This window comes from Seriola aureovittata, chromosome 13 (genome assembly GCF_021018895.1).
Source record: "Seriola aureovittata isolate HTS-2021-v1 ecotype China chromosome 13, ASM2101889v1, whole genome shotgun sequence".
Classification (NCBI taxonomy): domain Eukaryota; kingdom Metazoa; phylum Chordata; class Actinopteri; order Carangiformes; family Carangidae; genus Seriola; species Seriola aureovittata.
The window spans coordinates 19,271,117-19,292,696 of NC_079376.1; the positions used below are offsets into that span (position 1 = coordinate 19,271,117).

At 38.6% G+C, this 21,580-nt stretch overlaps 1 protein-coding gene across 2 annotated transcripts in view; it reads right to left on the reverse strand.

The window, feature by feature from the left end:
• Positions 1–5,265: 5,265 nt before the first annotated feature.
• Positions 5,266–21,580, reverse strand: part of sntg2 (syntrophin, gamma 2) — an 86,663-nt gene continuing 70,348 nt past the window's right edge. For both annotated transcript variants that reach the window (XM_056394124.1, XM_056394123.1), the window contains exons 15-17: positions 7,386–7,478; positions 6,739–6,849; positions 5,266–6,454 (exon numbers count right to left, since the gene is read on the reverse strand). In XM_056394124.1, the coding sequence (XP_056250099.1) occupies positions 6,326–6,454; positions 6,739–6,849; positions 7,386–7,478 (333 nt within the window). In that variant the 3' untranslated portion in view covers positions 5,266–6,325. The remainder of the gene's footprint in view (positions 6,455–6,738; positions 6,850–7,385; positions 7,479–21,580) is intronic.

The window sequence follows — 21,580 nt, forward strand, 5'->3', positions numbered from 1 at the left end:
CATCACTACATCAATACACATAACCTAGAGTCAAGGATACCCTGGCCTTATATGCAGCATTTTCACCTTCATGTCAGTGTGTCAGCTTTGGTACCAAATCTGCTGAAATTGCATTTCAATACAAACCAGGAACAACATTCTTTTTTTCACAAGATATATAGAGAAAAAAAAAGTTCAAGGAGACACAAAAATGCTGATGACCCTGACATTTCCATGTGTTTATCTCCTTTCTCCAGGTCCACTACATATTTACCTCAGGAATGTGTAAACACTTAATTATGCTATAAAAGTAGTTATCTATTACATGCTCTGTCTTGCCACTCTATGATGTGACAGCACACAGTAAACTGCATTGCAATCAATCTCTCCAATCCACCAGCTATTATCATAGATTACACAATTTAGATGAAAGTAGATTTCAGCAGAAGCATTTATAAAAAAAATTGAAAAAAAAAAAAAAATACTCACAGTTGAAATGTTTGACTTCATCAGTTAAAAAAAATTGGAGAAAAGTGCAAACCAACATTGCCTGGAAAATCAAATTGAGAAAATAAGCCATTGTGGTGGGCAGTTTGTAGAAGAGTCAAAGATTTTCACAACGACAATGAAGAGTTATCCTACTGCCGTGTGCCCTGTTGAACCTGTCTTTATATATTCAGATAAAGCAGGGAGTCCATTACCAAGGTTAAATAAACCAGCCCTCACTGGGGTAACTCAGAGATTCAGTGTTTTTCCTGTCCTTGGTTGACTGATTTGAAAGAGTACTTTTTTTCCTCCCATTGTCATCCACTTGGATGTTTGGTCAGTTCTGAATCTCTGTAACAATCCCAGAGAAAACATGAGATAATACTGACGCAGTGCATTATTTGTCTTGCATATAGACTGATAGCTCATGCGGGTTTAATTCATCCACATATGCGCAATATAGGGATTTAAGTTTCAGCGAAACTGAGCTATATGTTGGCTGCCTAGCTGTCACATTTAGCACAGTCAATATATAACTCTGTATATGTAAAGTATAGACTATGGCTCGATGAGAAGTCACACCTGCTGTCATCAAATCCCTCTACCATACCCGTTTAATAATCACCATCAATTAAATTCATTAAAAAACTAACATGCAGTCAAATTATTGTAGCCCTTGATGAATACTGTAGTCCTTGCTTATACTGTCTTATATACACCTTACTGTAAAAATGACACTTATAACAGCATAATTACTTACTGTATAGAACTTGTTGCTGCCTTTTTTTATCAAACTCTACTTCATAGACATAATTGGTGAAATAAAAGGACACAGTATCAGCGGCAGTCAACGCAGTCTTTAATGGGTTCATAGTCCGGCTTGCTTCACTGTGCCTCCGTCCTCCCGAGCCTATTTTCAAAGTTTTCGATGCAGACTGTGTAGGGATTACTGACAGAGAGAAAGGCCACGGCAGCCGTCCTGAAACTTCTCCTCATCACAGATACTTCAGTTAGTGTTCAGGGTCCAATGCCACCAGTGGAGTCAACTGTGAGAGTCATGGCCCATTGATAGTTGAGCAGTGTACTTGAAATTCATGCTTGACATGGTGCTGATGCAACTTCATGATGCTCTGTGTGTGTGTGTGTGTGTGTGTGTGTGTGTGTGTGTGTGTGTGTGTGTGTGTGTGTGTGTGTGTGTGTGTGTGTGTGTGTGTGGCAGCAGCAGGCAGCAACCTCAGCAGTGGGCTAAAGATCATCTCAGTTGTGGCTCTCTGTGCTCTCTTGTTGTCACGGTGGCTGCTTTAGCTTCAACACAAAACTGTTTAAGCCAAAACCTCTCAACAAATGAATCCCTGAGTTTCTTGAGAATGAAGTGAGTGACATCCAAAGAAAAACTTGTGGTATATATCTGAATCTTTTGTCCTCACTCTGGCCAGCCATTATGAGCTACTTTGAATATGCTTAATTATCGTTATAATAGATATAATATCTGACAGCTGTACAATGCAGTGCAATCCAATACTATGGTAGTGCAATAAATTCTACCTTTCTCTAGTTTAGTAATGCTCAGTTTTTCACTGTCAGGAGGTGTTGAAGCCACTCTATGGTAATTGCTACCACTGCAGGCTGTTGTGTTGTTACTCAAATATCCCATTAAATATACATTAGTCAGTTCAGGTGACAGTTGTTTCTGACCGCTGCTGCTTTTTGCCAACACTTTTCCAATTTCCCAGTTGCATCAATTCAAAATAATGGCCCAGCAATAAGCAGCAAGTCTCCACCCTCTTTTTTTTTTTTTTACCTCTAAGTTGCCTAATAATGCCTTTGAAAAAATCATTTATAGAGGTTGACTGTCAAGGCTAAAACATTGGTATTCAGCTGACAAGGCCAAGGGTTACTGATGGTTAGTGAAATTATGTTTTTCATGCAGGTCTGTTTAGAGAAAACCGTCATCATAACACAGAATAAAATGAATGCATTTAATCTATAAGAAATGTCAGTTTATTTCTTATAAACAAAGAAATGTAATTTGTTAAATAACCCACTTTACATATTAAATATAAAAAAACTTACAATTATATCTGGAATGTCTTTATGTGTAGGATTATATCATATTATAGTCTGCCAGCTCAGCTGTGAAAAGTGATGTTTCACTAATCTAAAATAACATACACCTCAGAAAGGTAGTATTTTTGAATGGCAATCCAACCCTTGAGGAAAACGAAGGCACACTATGTAACACATGAGGGTATGACAGCTGTAGCATTTGCCAGACAAGGCCATAGCTATCACTGAGGACACCAAGGTCATGTACTCAGTATTGTTCTGGGGATTTTAACGGTTTAAAACAGTTTGAAGGAGAGTTTACATTCAACACTTTAAAGTAATTTCACATATTGGGTTCATTTCTAGTTTTAGATTTGACTTTTTTAGGCAGAAAAATTCAGTTACAATACAAAGATTTACACTGTGAAGATGGCTTTGAAAAAGCATACACAATCACGAGGAAAAAGTCACAGGAAATAAGTTTTAACAATTAAATGAAAATATAAAATATGGAAAAAAATATTACAGACTTCAGACTTCATTGGTTTAGAACACCAGACAAACTTTGATGCCACAAAACCATGTGTGACGTTGTTAACTCTGCAGGTATATCTGGTTCAATTTTTCTCCTGCTTCATGGAACATGAGGCATCCAAACACTCCATCTTAAAATTAGAAAACAATGAAGTCAAGTCAAAGGTAGTATCATGTCAACTTGAGCTCAGTGATACACAGTGATCACAGCTTCAGAGCTTTAAATAACCCCGTATCCTCTGTGACTCATAGGTGTAAAAGTCCAAGAGAAAACTAGAGTGGCACTCAGAGTACATACCTCTACCAAGGCCAAACAATCCCACACAAGTCTGTGAGACCCAGAATATTATCTGGATCTGCACCAAACTGTGCAAAGTCAGAGAGCCATACATTATTTCCTGAGAAATTGATGAAAATGTTGAAAAACGTCCTTTCAGTACATCTCGCAATGTATAGCTTGGTGCAAATTGTTTCTGGAACCATAACCTCTTTGGTGGAGGTACAGTGATTACTTTGGCCATTTACAGCTGAGGAGACAGGGAGTGCCCAAGGCTGGCCAAGCCCAGTGTAATGGAAAGGGCAGGTACCTCTAATGAAAACGGAAAACTATTGTCCTGTTGTTATTTAATTAAACAACATACCAGGTCCAGGTGTACTGCAGATTCTTATTACATTGTGGTTGCCACACTAACTGCTATCAACACCACCAAAACAATGTAGAACCAGTTGTGTTGATAGGAAAGTCTGAGGTGAGTAATGTAACAGGTATGGCCAAAAGTGATCCACTTGTACAATCAATCCTTTGATCCTTCATAATAATGTATGACCTCCAGGCTCAAGTTTTTATTGCTGCTATTATTATTACTATTACTCCATATCCGGGCATTGCTGCAATTTGAGAGTGATAATTCTGCAATCTCTGAACTGCTTCTCACTGAACGCTCACTGAACATTTTTAGTCTTATTCCCATCCTCACACTCTGCTCACTTTATAGTTTGTCTTTATTCATATATTTATTTACTATTTTTCATGGTGTCTTATTGTGTGCTTTCTTCTTAATTTTACCTGAATCGTGTAGAACATGTTCTGAATGACAATAAAACATCCTTGATCTTGTCCCTACCCTTTATGTGCGCCACAGACAAAGAAACAGCACTGACAATGTTGAATGTAACTCATCTCTCTCTTAAGTATTACTAATATAACACAATGTGTTACAAGGCACTGGATTTTAAATGAGTATTTGATTCGGTCTCTTGTTGACATTTGAGCCAGTGTTTTTTTCCAGTGTTTATTGCTGGTGGCCATTTCTGCCCAATATGCAAATATACAGGAACATTTATGCATGCAGGGTAAAAATCACCACCAGAAAATCAGGGCTCAACCTCCTGCAGCAATGCCTCCGGCTTGGCCGGCTGCCAATCAGACACAAACTGTCATCATTCACCAGTGGGAAGCCAGTGAGGGATCATGCCCTTCATGGTGCACTAGCAACACATATGTTGTATTAGCCTGCTTGTGTGGAGTAGAGTCCTTCTCTAGTTGAACCGGTTGAGAGCATGTGCATCCAAGACTTCCACTGGCCAAGCCAGCCGACTTCCTGTTGGCTCCCCACACAAATAAATTGGAATAACATAATGAAATCCTTTCACAGCCCAGCCCATTCCTTGGGGCTTCGGTTTACTCTGGGTTATGTATTGTTTCTGCTGGTTGCTTGGCAACCTGACGTGACTCCAGAAAGTTATTTTACTCATCTAAGAAATAGTCCAGTACATAAATATTCCCTTAGAATAAACTTCTATTTACTTAAATATCATTTGCTAAATCTCATGATATCATGTGGATGACAGAACCAATTAGCTGAATTAGTGCTATGCTGCAGCCTTGCTCATTTATACCAAATTACAGAAGATCCGGCAAAATCAGACAGACAATCTTTTGCACACATAACCCTTTCAGAAAATAAAGTCATCTTATATTTTGCCCCCCTCGCCTAATGTCAGCTGGGATTGGCCCCAGCCCCCCCCCCCCCCCCCCCGTGACCCTCAGAGAGGATAAGCAGTATAGCAAATGGATGGATAGCCGAACAGGCTACTAAGATAAAGCTGAGCAGAAGATAAGCAGTTTAGTGCCCGCGCTAGCAGATACTAAAGTTATATCCACTGCCACCCCTCCACTTTCAAAGTTGACATACAAACCCACAGGGAGCTGTGACATGCCTCGTGTAATAGGCAGTTGTGCTTTATGAGCAGTTTATTGAAAACACAGCAAATATGAATATTAACAATGAAACCATTACATAAAGAAACTCAAGACATAGTTTTTTCATTGTTTTAGAATGGGAGCTGATAAAAGTGGGTCTTTAAGAATATGTTGAGGCTGAAATGCAACATTACAGTGAAATATCCCCATTAGCCAGAGAGACTCAGGCTTTTTGGCTTTATTAGATACAAAAGATGGGCACAATAGCAGAAACATCATACAATTTAACCTAGGCCAATGAAATATCCCTACAGTAAATCCTGCCTGTGTGAAGCTTCTTATGTTTCATTTTCAGTTGGAAGCATATCTGAGGGGTGTTGATTCAGTTCAGTATTTGGAGGCTTACTGGACTGTATCATATTGTAAGATGTTAGTGCTATCTATCTCGCCCTCCTCATAGACATGACAAAAGAAAACTAAGTAAACCAGAGAAGCTGGGAACAGGGAAAGGTTACCTTTTAATTACTGCAGTGCTCAACTGTGAACTTAAATGAAACAGAGTCTGTGGCAAATGTGAATTCTTCCCATGATAGTACACCAGCATCAGATTCATACAGGTAGTTAAAATACTTCCTCATTAGCTCAAAATTCCTCGTCGATATTCTGCTTAACACAGTGGCAGTTTCTATATTTGGCAATCTGTGTCATATCGTCAAACTCATGGCAGTAACTCACCCTATGGTTGCACAGGTGCTACCTTTCAAAGTGCCGGATTAGACAAGTAACCTGCTCTCAGGATGAATGCTTATAACGTAATGAAAGGAAAAAACGAAATAAATGGAAGAACTGTGAATCTGTTTAGACTGTTTTTTTTTCCCCACTTTGTCAAAATTTAAATAACATCATCCTCCCACCATTATTTCCAACATTATCTACATCTACTATCTTTTACAAATATTTTTTTTTTTCAGTAGTTCATACAAAAATAGCAAGAACAAGATATACATATCAATTGGCTCTGTGCATAAAATACCGCTGATTTGCCTCAGGTGCACATGACGATGAGGACGTGTCTTCTTAACTGTTCATGTAATTTCCGGGGAAGCTTTGACTGCACATAAAGAGAGGGTCCATGGAGGCCACTTTAGCAGCAATAAAAGAATGTATGCAGTGGAGAACGGCTGTCAGATTAGCAAACTCTAGTTCCTGTGGTGGGGGAAGTCAAAGAGAGAGAGACAAGTCAGTCATTGTAAGATGTTCATATTAAATATACAACATTTTTAAACGCATGATCTTTTTGAAAAAATTATTTTGGTCTTGGTGACAAGGTGCTTGTTAGGAAAATTTCCCCACTAGCTCTTCAATCGATGTGAGTAATAAATAAAATAAAATAAATCAATAAAATAGTGAGTAATAATGAAATGCAAAATAACCCAACTAAAATTCAAAATGAATAACTTTAATTTTGGAAACTAAAATAATTGTATTACCTTCATTTCTATTTGCTTGCTTTCAGCGTTCTTGAAAAGGAGTTTTACCCTGGTTTTCCCATCATCAGAGGAGCCTTTAAGTTGAGAGAATTTATATCGCCACAGTATGGTCTACAGGGGAAGGGATTATAAAACACAGCAGCATGGGGATTTCAGTAATGAGCACATTTAAATACCATGTCTTCCTACAGAGAGACCTGCACGATCAAGAACTGACATTTTAATGTGCAACAGTGCTTTGAGGAAACGTATAATTCTTAACAAAAGAACATTAATACTTTGGAACTGAGCGCTGTACCATTCTATGGACATAAATTTACCCACTGCAGGGCTGACTCAACACTTAGCAATGCTGCCAAAATAATCTCACAATGTACCTTTCGTAACAATAGCAAACCATCTGGAGAGTCCATTGTGCAAAACTAATGACATTTGAAAGGCTATCTTTATATTTTGTTGGGGAAAAAGACATTTATGAGTTATTTGAAATATATTTGCAAATACGATCGAAACCTAAGTAAATGAGAATAAGCACATGGTGTATAAACACAGGAAATAAAGATGGCAAACTTCAGTCTCAAGAGCAAGGCGAGAGCAGCACAGGAGTCAGGATGTCAACGACAATTGTGAACTCGGTAATACTTTACCTTTGAAGTGCCTTCTGAGCAGGTGAAGCCCAATCCAAAATCTATGGTGAAGCACAGTACATTCCCCTGGCTGCTGCACATGTAGCTTTTGGACTGTTGAGAGAGAATTGACACCCGTGATTTTGTTGCTTTGCATATCTTTGTAATGACATACTGTGCAAATAGTACATTTCTCTGTATGGGCATCCATGACCACAGCAATACATAAAGACCACAGCAACACGTTACATTATAACTTGTAAGCATGGCCGCACCATATGTTTTCCCCCACATTTCTTGACAGTAAATGCAGCCAACCATTACCAGGAGATGAATAAATGATTCCCTTAGTATTCTTCACACATCTCACTGATACCATCTTCTTTAAGATCACATAAACCCCCATTTTCTCCCAGCAATATTTGACATGTCATAGCAGAAAAAGCACAGGTGTTACTACTGTAATTAACGATGAAGTGTTAATTAGCAATGTCAGTGAGTTCACAATAGAAGAACCGAGAGCTGGCACACTTGGGGGGAATGCAGCCATTATTACTGTTATTAGCTACACCTGTGTTTGACCGGTCAAAATGTTCATTGTAAGAAAGGATATATATTTCAGCCTGATGTGACCAGTCAGGGCTAACTCATAAAATGATACTTCATGTAACTGAAGTCTAAATTCCTAGGAACACCAGTATTACAAACTGTGAGATCAACTAATTTTTAAAGAAATCAACCTTGGTGAACTTGCAGGCAAATTTGCACAATTGCTAGCAGGTGATTTAAACAGTGTTGACCTCAGAAGGAAGCTGGTGAGTCCAAAATGGACGAAGCCACAAGTTCTCCAGCAAAGAAACTAAGTATATTATGTGAACTTATTTTACTTGCAATGGCCAAGCTACAGTGACATGCATTTAGCAAGTTGACCTACCAAGCTGGGTCAGAGGGCTTGTTGACAGCTAGCTTGTTAGTTGAGCCAAATTCTTATGTCCGTGTGGAATTTTATTTTCCCAAAGAAAATGAGGAGCTAAGAAAATGAAAACACAAACTGTCCAAAATGAACAATGCATTCTTTACTTCCTATGTATCTGGTCTTGGCCGCATCGAATACATGAGAGCGGGCAATACATGGACTCTGTAGCAGCTACTTCACAAGGTGCCAAGCTACTAAATGCTAACGGACAGACACGTTTTATATAATGTAGAGCATCCCGTCACAAACTTGGTTGACACCCTCCCCTGGATGTGTACCAACACCACTGGATTAGCCGCAGAAGCTCCCAAATCACCCTTCCCTAACGACCTTTCTTACTGCCATAGCACCGGCGCTAGACCGAGCACATCAACTCCAACCAGGACTTGGCCTGACAGGGTCTGGCACAGAGGCAAATCCAGAAAGAAATCAAATAAGAGAGCAACAAACTGACTCTGAGATCCTGAAAATAGACTATCCCCTGCTACTGGAGAAACTGTCAATCAAAACATGTATTCATCTCAGGCCCCATTCCAACTTTCGGGAAAGGAATCGAATCTTTTAGCAGACTCCTGGCAGAATGAATACATGGCTGACATTGGCGTGCCTCACTCATGGGATAAAGGTTATTGACAATTTCAGTATCTTTTGGAACTGTTAGGACCACTTTCAACCAGATGGGATTCATCCAAACATCACTAGATCCAGACTTCTCGGTGCCAATCTGGGTCACGCTCTTGGGTTGCCTTGCTGTGTGGATAAGCGCGAAGGACACCGTACACGCACAGACAGCCAGTATCTCTCCCCTTTCACCTGAACCTCTGCTCCACATCCCAAAAGGCATTCAGAGGATGTGTCTGTCCCAACCGACCCCCCTTCTCTTGCCTCCACCACCGTCAGCAATCAAAGAGTTAGTTAAAGCTGCCAAACTGAAGCTCAATCAAACTGATGAACTATTAAACAGCAATAACCACAGACATCGTCCCTCAGGTGTCTACCAGAGACGACACAGACTTCATGCTGCTTCCTTAAACATTGCAGTGATATTTAACAGCCGTTGGCATGATCAAACACATCGTAGTAATCACAGACCATCTGCTATCCGTCTCGGTAATCTTAAATCTGTGTGTGTGTTCAGCCACAACCAGTCTCCTTTCCTGTCACAGAATTCTGAGAGCTGAAATTAGCTTTTTAATGTCAGATCCTCGGCTAACAAAACCTTTATGGTTAATGATCTGATAACTGAAAATAATTTGTATTGTCTGTTTTTAGCTGAGACCTGACTGAACAGCACTACTAGTGTAGCCATAATGAAAGATAAAGTCTTGTCCTCCAAACTATCATTTTTATCAGTCAGACAAAATAAGAAAGGAGGGAGGGTTGAAGCCATTTTCTAAACACAGTTTGTGTGTAATGACATTGAGCTGGGTGAATTCATGCCATTTGAATATCCTCTAATCTTTATTATCAGTGATCATCATTACATTATATGGCCGCCATGATATTCATCACTATTTCTACAGGAATTCTCAGAGCTGATCTCACTTGGTATTCACTGATATGATAGATTAATCCTGAATGGAGTATTCATATTAATAAACAGAACAGAGAAACAGAAAGCTGTGGAGCATGAGAATTCACTGGACAGCTTTGGATTCACCCAACATGTAAATGAAGACAGGCATCAGCATAGTCAGACTTTAGACTTAGTAATAATTACAGGGTTAAACACAGATAATGTTTCAGTATTTGAATTACCTGTTTCTGACCATCACTGTGTGGTTTTTGATTCCAACATAACCTTAACAAAGACTACAAGTAAAATAATTTTTCGTTCAAAAGTGATTCCTAAATGATGAGGCAGAAGAAAAGTTCTCTAATATTATGAGATGAATTGAGCCACAGAGTTGTGACTGCTCATGACATGGTTGATCATTTCAACAATACCTCGTCATCTGCTTTAAATACTGCTGCTTTTTGAAAGTGGGTGTTTGGCAGTGCGTCAAGTAATGTCCTGAAGATTCTTCAAACTGACATCAAAACAGCTGTTGTAAAACTCAACCCAACCCTGATGGTAATGCACTGACCAGCTGATTTGCAACCTTTCATTCATCAGTAAGATACTTGAAAAGATACATCTTCAGTGCAAATAAACTCTTTTCTTAAACAAAACAATATCCTGAAAGAAATTTCTTACTAAAATAATCAGCGACCTCAGACTACATCTGATGAAAAAATAAGGTCTCAGTTCTTGTCCTCTTAGACCTAAGCACAGTGTTTGATACAATTAACCATGATATCCTTATCTATCATCTTAAAAAGTTAGTTGGTTTTTACATCAAAGGGAGAACGTTTTTTGTCATTCTTGGGAATGATGTTTCCGAGAAACATGACATCTGCACTGGGGTTGCACAAGGGAGCTGCCTTGGTCCAGTATCATTCTCATAATATACTGTATGTTAACACTTGGTGATGTGACATCATCAGAGAGCACAATGCATGTTTCCATAGTTAGCAGTTGACACACAACTACGTTTCTGCTGCACTGAATAATGCTGTGGCTATAACCTCCATTACTACCTGTCTTTTGGCAATAAATACATGGACTAGCAATAATTTCTATATAACACTTCTATATAATAAGTTAAATGGAGAGAAAACTGAAATCCTACCAGTTGGCCTCCAAACCAAAAGAGAAATGCTGATTAATAATCTGGAGAAATTTACTCCCTGGATCTGTTATTATCTTAGATTCAGATCTAAGCTTCAAGTCCCACATCAAATAGGTGTTGAAATCATAATTTTTCACCTTAGAATCATAGCCAAAGAATGACCATTTATAGACAAATAAAAAAAGATGCTGAAAAACTGAAATTCATCCCTGTATTTCAAGTCAACTCAATTACTGTGATGCACTTTTTACTGGCCAAAAAAAAAACTTAGAGCGACTGAGAGACTTTAACTCCTTCAAAACTCTGCAGCTCCGCTATTAACAACTTTAGCTGCTCTGCACTGACTTCCTGTTACATTTTGAATAGATTTTAGACTCCTTCTCCTTATATACAAAGCCCTCAATGGGCTAGGACCAAGCTTCATTGCTTACCCCCCTTTTAACTATTTGCCTTCAAGAACACTGCGATCACCTGCTGTTGGTTTATTGGAGGTTCTCAGCAACAGTGGTAAGAAAATGGGGGATGTAGCTTTTGTCTATTACAGTACTAAAGCTATGGAACACACTTCTATAGATATCAGCGAAGTTGGCTTGCTAAATATTTTTAAAGGAAAGCGAAAAACTTATCTCTTCACTCTAGCCTTTAACTATCTATGACTTCCTGATCCAGGCCTTAAATTCTTTTTTGCACTTTGTTTTGCCCTTACACGCCGCTGCATTTCTTTTAAAATGTTGTATTTTACTTGATTTTATGCATTGTAAGTATTCTATTTTTAACTTTATTTTTTTTAAATTTTATTACTATAATTATTCAATGTGTTTTATTTTTCATATTCTTTTACATCAATAATGGCATTCCTGTTTTTTATGTTCATTTTATGTCTATTTTAATGTGGTGCATTTAATTTAATCTTTACTTTTATCACTTTGCTCATACCCTACATTTTACATGTGGAGAGCTCTTGTTAAAGTGCTAGTCTGACACGTTAGGTCTGGAGGATCTGATAAGAAGAGCAAATCTGATTTTCTTAGTTTATTATTTTTGTCCTGCATGAGCTATTGGGAAAAAGAAGCATCCTGTGCAGCTTCCTGATAATGTCAAGACACATGACAGAGGAAATCCATTTTGGAAGCCATAAATCTTTAACATTCATGTTGCTGCTGCAAAACAAACAAGCATATGTCTCAAGTCTTTTCACCGGTCTTTTAAAAGAACTGATGAGCAAGCGTTCTGCTCTTTGATGAACTACATCCTCTGAAGGCCTTTCTTGCCATATGACTTCATTTTTCTGTTGTGTTGTCCATTCACCGGTAATGCCAATATAAGGAGTATTTTCAGATTTTCTGTTTGTTTTATTTTCCTTTTATATCCACTTGTTTTTTTTCACTTGAGAACACTGTGGGGACATGGTGATTTTAATTATGGAGTGCAGCGTGCAGTGAATATGGCATGTGACCGTACAGTCCTTTTACTTATGCTCAAGACGCCTTTCTTAAGTGATGTTGTGAATTCGGCTGTGACGCAGATTAAAAAAAACAGTGGCAGGTCGGCTTCTAAGTTCTCGCTGTCACCACATTTAAGACTGTTGTGACATGGTGAGCAGTGGCTACACTTTACTAATTGGAAGGGATTTTTTTCTGTGGTAAAAGCAACATTTAATACAACATGAAACATTTTTTAAAGAAAATCTCCTTAGCCAAGTCAGACAGATTTAACGGCATATGTGAGGGATTTAATAAAACAGAGGACAGGTGTGAGAAAAACACTTACCAAAGTGTATAGCTGCACTTAAAAAATTAGAGAAGATGACGAGAAGGTTAGAATCTTGGATGTGAAAGCTACAGTTATATCCTTTGAAATTAGGAGCAAATCTAATATAATACCAACAAAGTAATTTAACAAGCTCATAGGCAATATTTCCCTGACCTCTTCTGGTTAAAACTTCCCAGTACCTTGCACCTCTGATAACACCTTTTGGGTGCGGTTCTGCATGTCAAGTCAAAGGTGTGCTCTGTCACATGTAACCGCACCCAACCATGATTTAAAAGTGGATATTCAACTTCACATTGCCCTCAAAGGTTCAGATGGCCTATTGTTGTCTAAAGGCACAACCTGTCCTGTTTAAAACTAAACAGGTTGGGCTGGTGTGAATTTAGCTTCATCCAGTGTGATGCTGTTTATCAAATGCTTGCGGGTTGAAAGTTACAACACAACAATTAAAGTCCTTATCATTTCCATTTTTTGAATTGCTGTAATTTGTGTTTAGTGCTAATTATAAAATATCACCATGCACGCATGCTACACTTAGATAGTGAATATTGTAAATATAATTGCTAATCATCAGCATGTTGACATTGTCACAGTGCACATGTTAGCATGCTAATAATCGTATTTAGCTCAAAGCATCGCTTTGCCTCATGGCGTATTCACATTCGATGGAAAAACAAAATTCTGACACACTTTCTGCATTGGTTGGTGCAGTATTTACTACTCTGTAACACTCATTGCTAGCAGGAGATCACTGAAACTGTGCTGCATCTGCTTGTTGATATTTTGCTTGGTGAATATTCTTTTTGTCTCGTCTGCATATGAGGCCAGTTTGTTACTGTACAAGTCTGGAAACTCAGAGACACACAGTGTTTCACCCATCTTTCAGTACAAACAGTAATCAACAGTGATTGGCTGTGCCCATAAACATCAGTGCAGCTGTGGTCAAATTTGAATTTCATGCCGAGCCATCGCAGTGCACCTCATATACAATGGTGAGGTGTGAGCAAAAGCTGTTTTTCCCTGATAATGTCAATATGCCTTCAGTCTTGTTTAAATATCTTCGAGAACCTGTTGCAATGAAATATAATCCATTATATTGTACCGTTACATTTTAAAAAAATGCAGCTGAAATCCCTCAAGTTATTGAAGAAAAAGTGTTTAAAAGGTGTAATTGATGCAAAGTGCCTGAAACCAGGACCAAACATCCTCATTTAATTGCAATCGTAACAGCAACGGAGGCAATTTAGACACATAGTATGACTGCCCCAAGGTGCGCCATCTATAGGCCAAAAAAAGTAACAGCTTCTGCAGTTCTGATCTGTACCAGCTGCAGCAACAGATCATATATAGCTCAGAATGCCCTCTGTTCAGCAGGTCTGGTTACACTGAGGATAAAGAAAAAGACTAAAAGAACTAGCACTATGAGCTGAATAAGTTGTGTCTTCAGTACTGAATATTAGGACTTTGAACTTAGGTGTTATTTAAGGAGAATATCACAAACTCACATAGCATGTTTATTTGGTGTTAAAGTCAGTAGGACACCCCGAAAGTGAAATATGATACAACTTGATGTCTTGCTGGGAGCTAAAAGACCTAATCAATGCCATGTTGGGTTTCATCATCTCAAAAGAAGAAAAAAAAAATGCAGAGAGAAATGCAACCTGGACGATTTTGTCCGTTATACCCCCTACGTCTACCCCATCAGCAATGTTTATGTAACGCACGCATCCAGGCAGTTTGCAGGCTACGTCGGACTCTGCTGGGCGCTACTCAGAAACCACAGGAAGCTGGCCTAATTGGCTGGAGAACACAGGCAAATTGAGATCCTTCATCACTTTCATTGGTTTCCCAAAGGATAGTGTCCCACATTTGCATCATTAAAGACTGAAAAAATGCTACATTATCATTCATCCTGTTTGCTTTTATTTTGATATTGGGGAAAACTGCCCATGCAGCCCTGACTTCAAACTCCAGAATCACTTAGAGAATGCTCTCATTAAATATCCACTTCACAGTTTTTATTGTAGGTGTTGGTCTATCTTGAATGTTATCTGTATTTATATGTGTAGATCATTCAGTCCAGAAGATTACACAGTTTGAGATATGTGTCAGACTAGATTTCCAACTGTCCTTAACGTCACTTGCAACTCGACAGTTGACACTGATGTCCCTTCCAAAGTGGATCCAGCCCAGTTAGCCGGTTAAGAGCTAACTGTGTGGCTGCAGCATCAAACACCCCTGCAAATTATCATTCCCCTTTGAAGCTAATGTTGCCTGGTGCGGCAGAGGAGTTCTGCACTAGGACTTGATATTGTTACAGTGAAAAGAAAAAGTGTAACATGTTCATTGTTCATTTACCCCGCAGCTGATTTTTGCTTTTGTGCAAACATTAACATTGGCCTACCTAAACACAGATGAACAGCCTGGACTCTATTACTGAGTTGCTGCCTTTAGTTCAGGAGGTGATCCTTCACAGGATTTTTATCTTAGTGAGAGCTCCTGTACCTCTTTATTGTCCTATTGTACTGGTTATATCTATCATATAGCACAAGGTGCATATAGGAGACAAAACCTGAACAATCTAAGTAGTTGAATTTCTTAATAATGCTGCTAAATTAAATACTTAATCTTAATATGGTACTACTGAATATGATACAATTAACCAACAAATCATTGGTCTTTAACATCTTCATTATTCTCAAGCCTATTATTTCCATTACTTTATAGAAACTCGAATAGTGTCTGAAAGTCAATCTACTGTGTGTTCACCAATAACCCCGACTTAGCACATGCTTCTTCTTTGTACAAATTCTTTGAAATGTTTTTTTAAAAAATGGGTTTTTGATTTCAGAGAGAGAAGGACAAAGCAGAGTCCTCATTTCTAGCCAGCAACTGTCAATTTTGCTGGCTGAAATTACTCCTGTTTATCAGTTGTAGCTAGCTAGCTATAACGTTAGCTCCATTAGTTGGTTTAAAACTACATCTATACTATTATGTTTCTAGCTGACTTGTATTAGAACGAGGACATACAGAATGTTGATAAAAGACTGAGACTGTATGTCCCAGGCCTTTCATAGCTCATTTAAAAAATAAAAATAAATAAAAAAGTGTAACAGAACCCTTCTGAAAGCATGGTCATCTCTTGAATACGTAATTGCTTGGAGGCTCTTTGTTAACAACAATGTTTATAATAGCTGTCACCATCTCACATCATTTCTGTATATTTTAACTGGTTAATTACTTTCATTGTGACAAAGTTCTGCACTGACTCTGAGGCAAGTAAAAACATAATATAACAAACAGACAATCAACACAGTGGGCTGCTCAATCTCTTTCTTTGAATGCTTTCAAAGTGTGTGGAAAAATATAGATTCTGAATATAAAAAATTGGTTCAAGGCCTCTAATGGTTGTGCTGTCTGCTGAGTGAAATCATGTGACGTAATTTATTCAAACATTTAGTGCATATGGAGTTATTAACAAGGCTTTGTGAAATGTCTTACTCATTAAATCTGAATTTAAAGCCATTTAAAGCCAGTCTGTGCTCCTTCTTTGCTTCGTTTTTTTCCATGCACAGTGTTAAGGGAAATTACAGTGTATGCTGCTTGGATAGTGCAATGCTCACAGAGCCTTGCATGAGGGAATTACAATGTGCTCTGATTTTTCTTTCTGTAACTGTTAAGTGAACACATGGATTAAATATTTTGTTCAGGGATTGTTACAATGACAGTGTGCTACCACAGCATGTTGGTGGTCACAGTGGAGTGTTTGAAGTCATCATTGTCCTCAGTCACCCCAGTCATGCACATGTACACACACTTTAATGATAATATTGATAATGTTGATTTTGAACAGATCCTCATGCTCCTCAAATACTGAAGGCATGAAGCCAATACATTTAGTCCCATTATTATCCTTTCTCTGTGAGTTTTTACAGTAGGTTTAGGGTGTTTACATTTATTGGGATTACACTGGATCATCCTTAACCTTGTTAGGGATTGTCTCATCCAATGTACTGAAGACAGGTCCTGATGCTTCGCTTTGAAACGCTTAAGGATGCAGCTTTATGTGCTGTTCAGAGATGGGGATGAAGCCTCTCTTATCTTATTTTGAAATACATCAGTATAAATCCCACCTTTATACGGCTTGTCCAACGCCAGTTTCAGACCATCATGCAAGAACAAATCGCTCGCTCAAGACCATGCATAGAAGGAGGAGCAGTACATAACCAGGATGATATGGACTACATTACAATGTACATGTAAATAATGACAATATTTTTCTGTCATGTCACCCACCCTCACAGTTATTTTCTGCCATACTTGAAATCTAGTAGTCTAGAGTAGAGGTTCATCCCTATGGGAATTTAGAGAAGCACAAAATTAGTGCACATGCTCCTATGGCTCATGCAGCTGCCCTAGAGAACGCAGTCGTTCTTTCCATTGGAAATAATGGTCTTGCTCTGTGCAATGTCGAACATGCATCTATGTTGTGAGAGCCCTTTAAGTTTTCGCGTGTGGCATCTGTCTTCGCCTCATTATGCCGAGCATGAATAGTCTTAAGGTGATTTGGGGGAAAACACCCACTATGGTTGATCAGAGATGTAGTGAGTGTAGTCACAAGAGGATGTAATGAGATCATTTCAAACTCAGGAGCAAACTGTGGAGGTTTTTTCACCACTGATAGCAACACGGAGCAATGTTTTTACAAGAGGCTACCTGTTTTGTTTGTATCATGCACCAGTGGTGTGCGGTGGCTTTTACAGATAGCCAAGCAGAGCCGAACAAGCAAATCTCTCTTAAATTCAAGGCCTGTCCTCATGATTCTGTGCTTTCCTATGCTGAAAGTCTCTCCTGCTGCTTTCAGCCTGGACATCTTCACCTCCCTGCACTCGTTCCTGGCTGAAAAAGTATTGGATTATTCCTTTGAACTGACAAAAATCATTTCTATGGTAATCTTTAAAATATTTACCATTAACTGACAATGACACACTCCAGTGACAAGGCAGAATCCTGCATTTACCTGTCTCACTGTTGTTACCCTTTCCTGGCTCATATCGTGCGGACTGTAGTTGGAAAGCAGAGGGAAGATTTGGGAATTTTGGTCGTGAGGAGCTGTAGCATTTATTAAATAGCCTAAAGTGCACATACATTGCACTGATACATTCACAGCTATATGTGCTTTTCTCCTCTCCCCTTGACAAGCCCCAGCCTTTGTCAATGGCACATGTTCACACCCACGGGTTTCACAGTATACCTCTGATCGATAGCAGTAACAAGTAAAGAAGCGTAGCAACGCACAAACAAAGGCAGTGAAGAAGAAGATTGCCAGCAATCAGATCTAACAGATCTAAACAATAGGCCTACACAGAATACTTTTTTTTCTTTCTTTATCTTTCTTTTATGAAGAAAGACCTCATAGACACACACATTGTGTTTTGGCAAGTAACACTGAATGTAAACTTCGTAGGTGGTTAACTTCCCCACCACTGATTAAGAGTGCCATAAGCTGCTTCTCTAGTCTTTCCAGTGGGAAGCATCCAGTAATGTCCGCCACACTGCACGTGACACAGAGGGCTAGTCTTCCTTCAATTTTAACAATGTACTTATTTATTTATTTTGATCATTATTTCTTATTTATTTTGTAGTTAATATTGTACATGCTAGTGGCTTTCTCATTCTAAAAGGGGACCACTCCGATCAATAACAAATGCATCATGGGATACAGATGGTCCAATCAAACGTTTTTAAAAGAAACAGCGGAAATCTCAAACAGCACAGAAATCAGTAACTTCATCTGCATGTGTTTAGTTTCACTTGTGCACTAATGAAAATGTCATGTTGTGGTATATAAAACATACATATCCCCGCTGCTTTTAATCCTTGGGACTTAGAATGAGCAGAATTAACTGGAGAACATAATTGAGTGTGGTGAAATTACGACTCTAAACTCTGAGTGACCACATGAGCCGTGCGAACATAAAGGGATTATACATGGTCCCTAAGACTTTCACATTGATGGTTTTAGCTAAAGAGCCAGTGTCCCATGCCAGAGTCAGCCATTCTGCTTGCTGGTGTAATACCCACATATACTATCCTTAAGGACAACTGGTGAAATAGGAAGCCATTTAATTATATCTGGTTCCCATGTTGACCCGGAAAGGATTTCAGTCTGCTAGTGATTCAAATATCATCTGACAGGTGCTCTGCTTTGTAATATTTATAAATGTCCCTACTTAAGGGTCCTGAGCACCAAAGCCCTCCGGCTTGGTAACATTTTTAGCCTTTATCTTTGGTTGGCTGCACTTGAGGGGTGAAAGGGTGGGAATGGGGTAAAATTATAAGAGACACCGCTGGCCATTTCATGAAGAGTCTGACCTGACATATGGCATACTTTCTTAATTCCTGAATACGCTGTGAGATTACGGCTCTGTGGAGGCTTTAAAAGCTCAATGAGAAAGTGATGATACTACGGACACAGATATAAGACCCATGAATGATTACAGTACTAGTGCTTTAAGCAAGGAACCCCATATCTGTGCTTATAATTAACTTTACTTATCGTAGGAGACTCTTGTTTCAAAAAGTTACAGTCCAGCTCTTTTCATCTTTGTCTCACTTTATTAAAACTGGTTAGATGGAAGAAGAAATAAGGATACACTCAAGCAGTGCTGGTGAAGGCCAAACAGAGGTGTGTGTTGAGTTTTGCGTCATTCAGACTTTGAAAATACTTTGCCCTCATCTGACAATTCTGCTTCAAACTATTCAGTTCTGCATTTAATGTGACACAGGTATGTAACTATGTATGAACACTTCATGTTATAGTGTTTTTCCTTGACGCCATTTCATTCAGCTTTCTCTACTGAAAATGAATAACTGGCCATGCTACATCTTATCTTTCTGTGGTGCAAGGAATGTTTTAAGAATTGTTCAGCAGTTCCCATGAAAATCTTTTTCTATAACATTTGCCATAGAGTTTTCAGGTTCTGCGGAAGACCTGCTGGAGACACACAATGCTCAATATTGGATTTATATAATTTAATACTTTATCATTTTAATAATTAATTTAATTCAATAGTGCGGATAATATCAAATGTGTAACAGGCTGAAAGGAGAAAAAGAAAAGAGTTTTTTTTCTGCATTTTTCATTGATCGTGTTCTAAACGTATTAATCAGCCTTTCTGTTCCGCCAGACGCTGCAAACTTTATGCTCACAGTGAACAAATCAATTAATCCGTCACACGATGGAGCTCACACAGTGTGTAAGCACAGTATATTATATATACATACATACAATGGGGTGCAAAAGGCTAACCCTAAAATTAACCATCACAAAAGAATGTCTGACCCTTTCCGGAACCCAATTCTAACCCTAACCCCAAAAACCCAGTGGGGTCCAGCATTTTGGTCCTCATGAAGCTGTCAGATGCCACAAGTACAGTCAAGTACTGCACTGGGGCTTTAGTGTTTTCCCCCACTCCTAAGTCGCTTTGGATAAAAGTGTTTGCCAAATGAGTAAACGTCAAACAAGACCGTTCTCACAATGTCAGTTATGAGAGCACAGTGAAGTCTTTTCACATCCCTCATCCTTAGTTACGTCACTGTCAGTTTTCTGCTGTGTCCAGTTGGAAAAATTAGACGAGCAAACAGACCAGCAAAATTGCTGCCAAAAAACTGAAGCAGATATTTTGCGCTCATCTTGGTCACTATAGATAATGTTATTGTGACTTAATATTTAATACATCGTCCTGTCATCTTCGCTGGATTTCCTGTTGTGTTTACACTTGTGTTAACATACCTCCTCCATTAATAATGTCTAGTGAGTCACAATAGAGATTTAAACAAAACAAACAAACAAAAAAACACATATTCTACTTGTTATTACCACTAGAAGTATTACCCAGCTGAATTCATCCAGTAAAGAAGCATCAAAATGTTTGAACAATCTAACTCATGGCAGTAAAAATAGTAAATAACAACATTTTGCACACGGGTAGCAAGCAATCATAAACTGTATGCATCCATATTGAACAGCAGGGAAAAGTATTGTGTTTTTTGGACCCAGCTGGCCCTGCATGTGCCTGTGTGTGTGTGTGTGTGTGTGTGCACTGGACAGTAAATTGAAGCATAGAGAGGTAAGTAATAAAAATTTAAACACAGATGGAACACAAAGATGGCAAAAAAAAAAATAAATAAAAAATAAGGCCTGGACTCATCCTCTAAATTTTCCAATGGATGTTCAGGTTGGAGCATCTTGACAGACGTGAGACAGCAGCTACAAGAGAACTGCTTAACAATGCACTCTCCATAAGAGCTGATCGCCTTTATACTTGACACATATTTGCTTAAGAGCCAATTTAATGGCTCATTGAGGTGAAGACTAATTCTTTAGGTTACTCACACTAAATGCATTTAAAGTAACAATAACATTTATGGAAAACAGAGTGGTGCCCAAATTCCAATTTTGAATTCAATTAATTTCTTAATGAGAGAAATAAAAAAAATAAAAAAAACAGCCCAGGACCCATACTGTGTCAACAGAAAACACTTTTCATCACGCCATCACTGTTGAAGCATTAAATGAATGGACAGCAGTGATTAAAAAACAAATGTGACCAATTCATCAAATTTAATATCGAAGTCTTTTACTTGCAGTGCCGCTGACTGAAGTGAGACTGAATCATCAGCATTTCAGCGACATGGGAAGGTGTCTTGCTGTAATCAACAGGCTACACTTTAATAACTGGGTCTTAATTACTGTCCATAAGTACAGTGGAGCTCTCCAGTCAGAACAAAGCAAC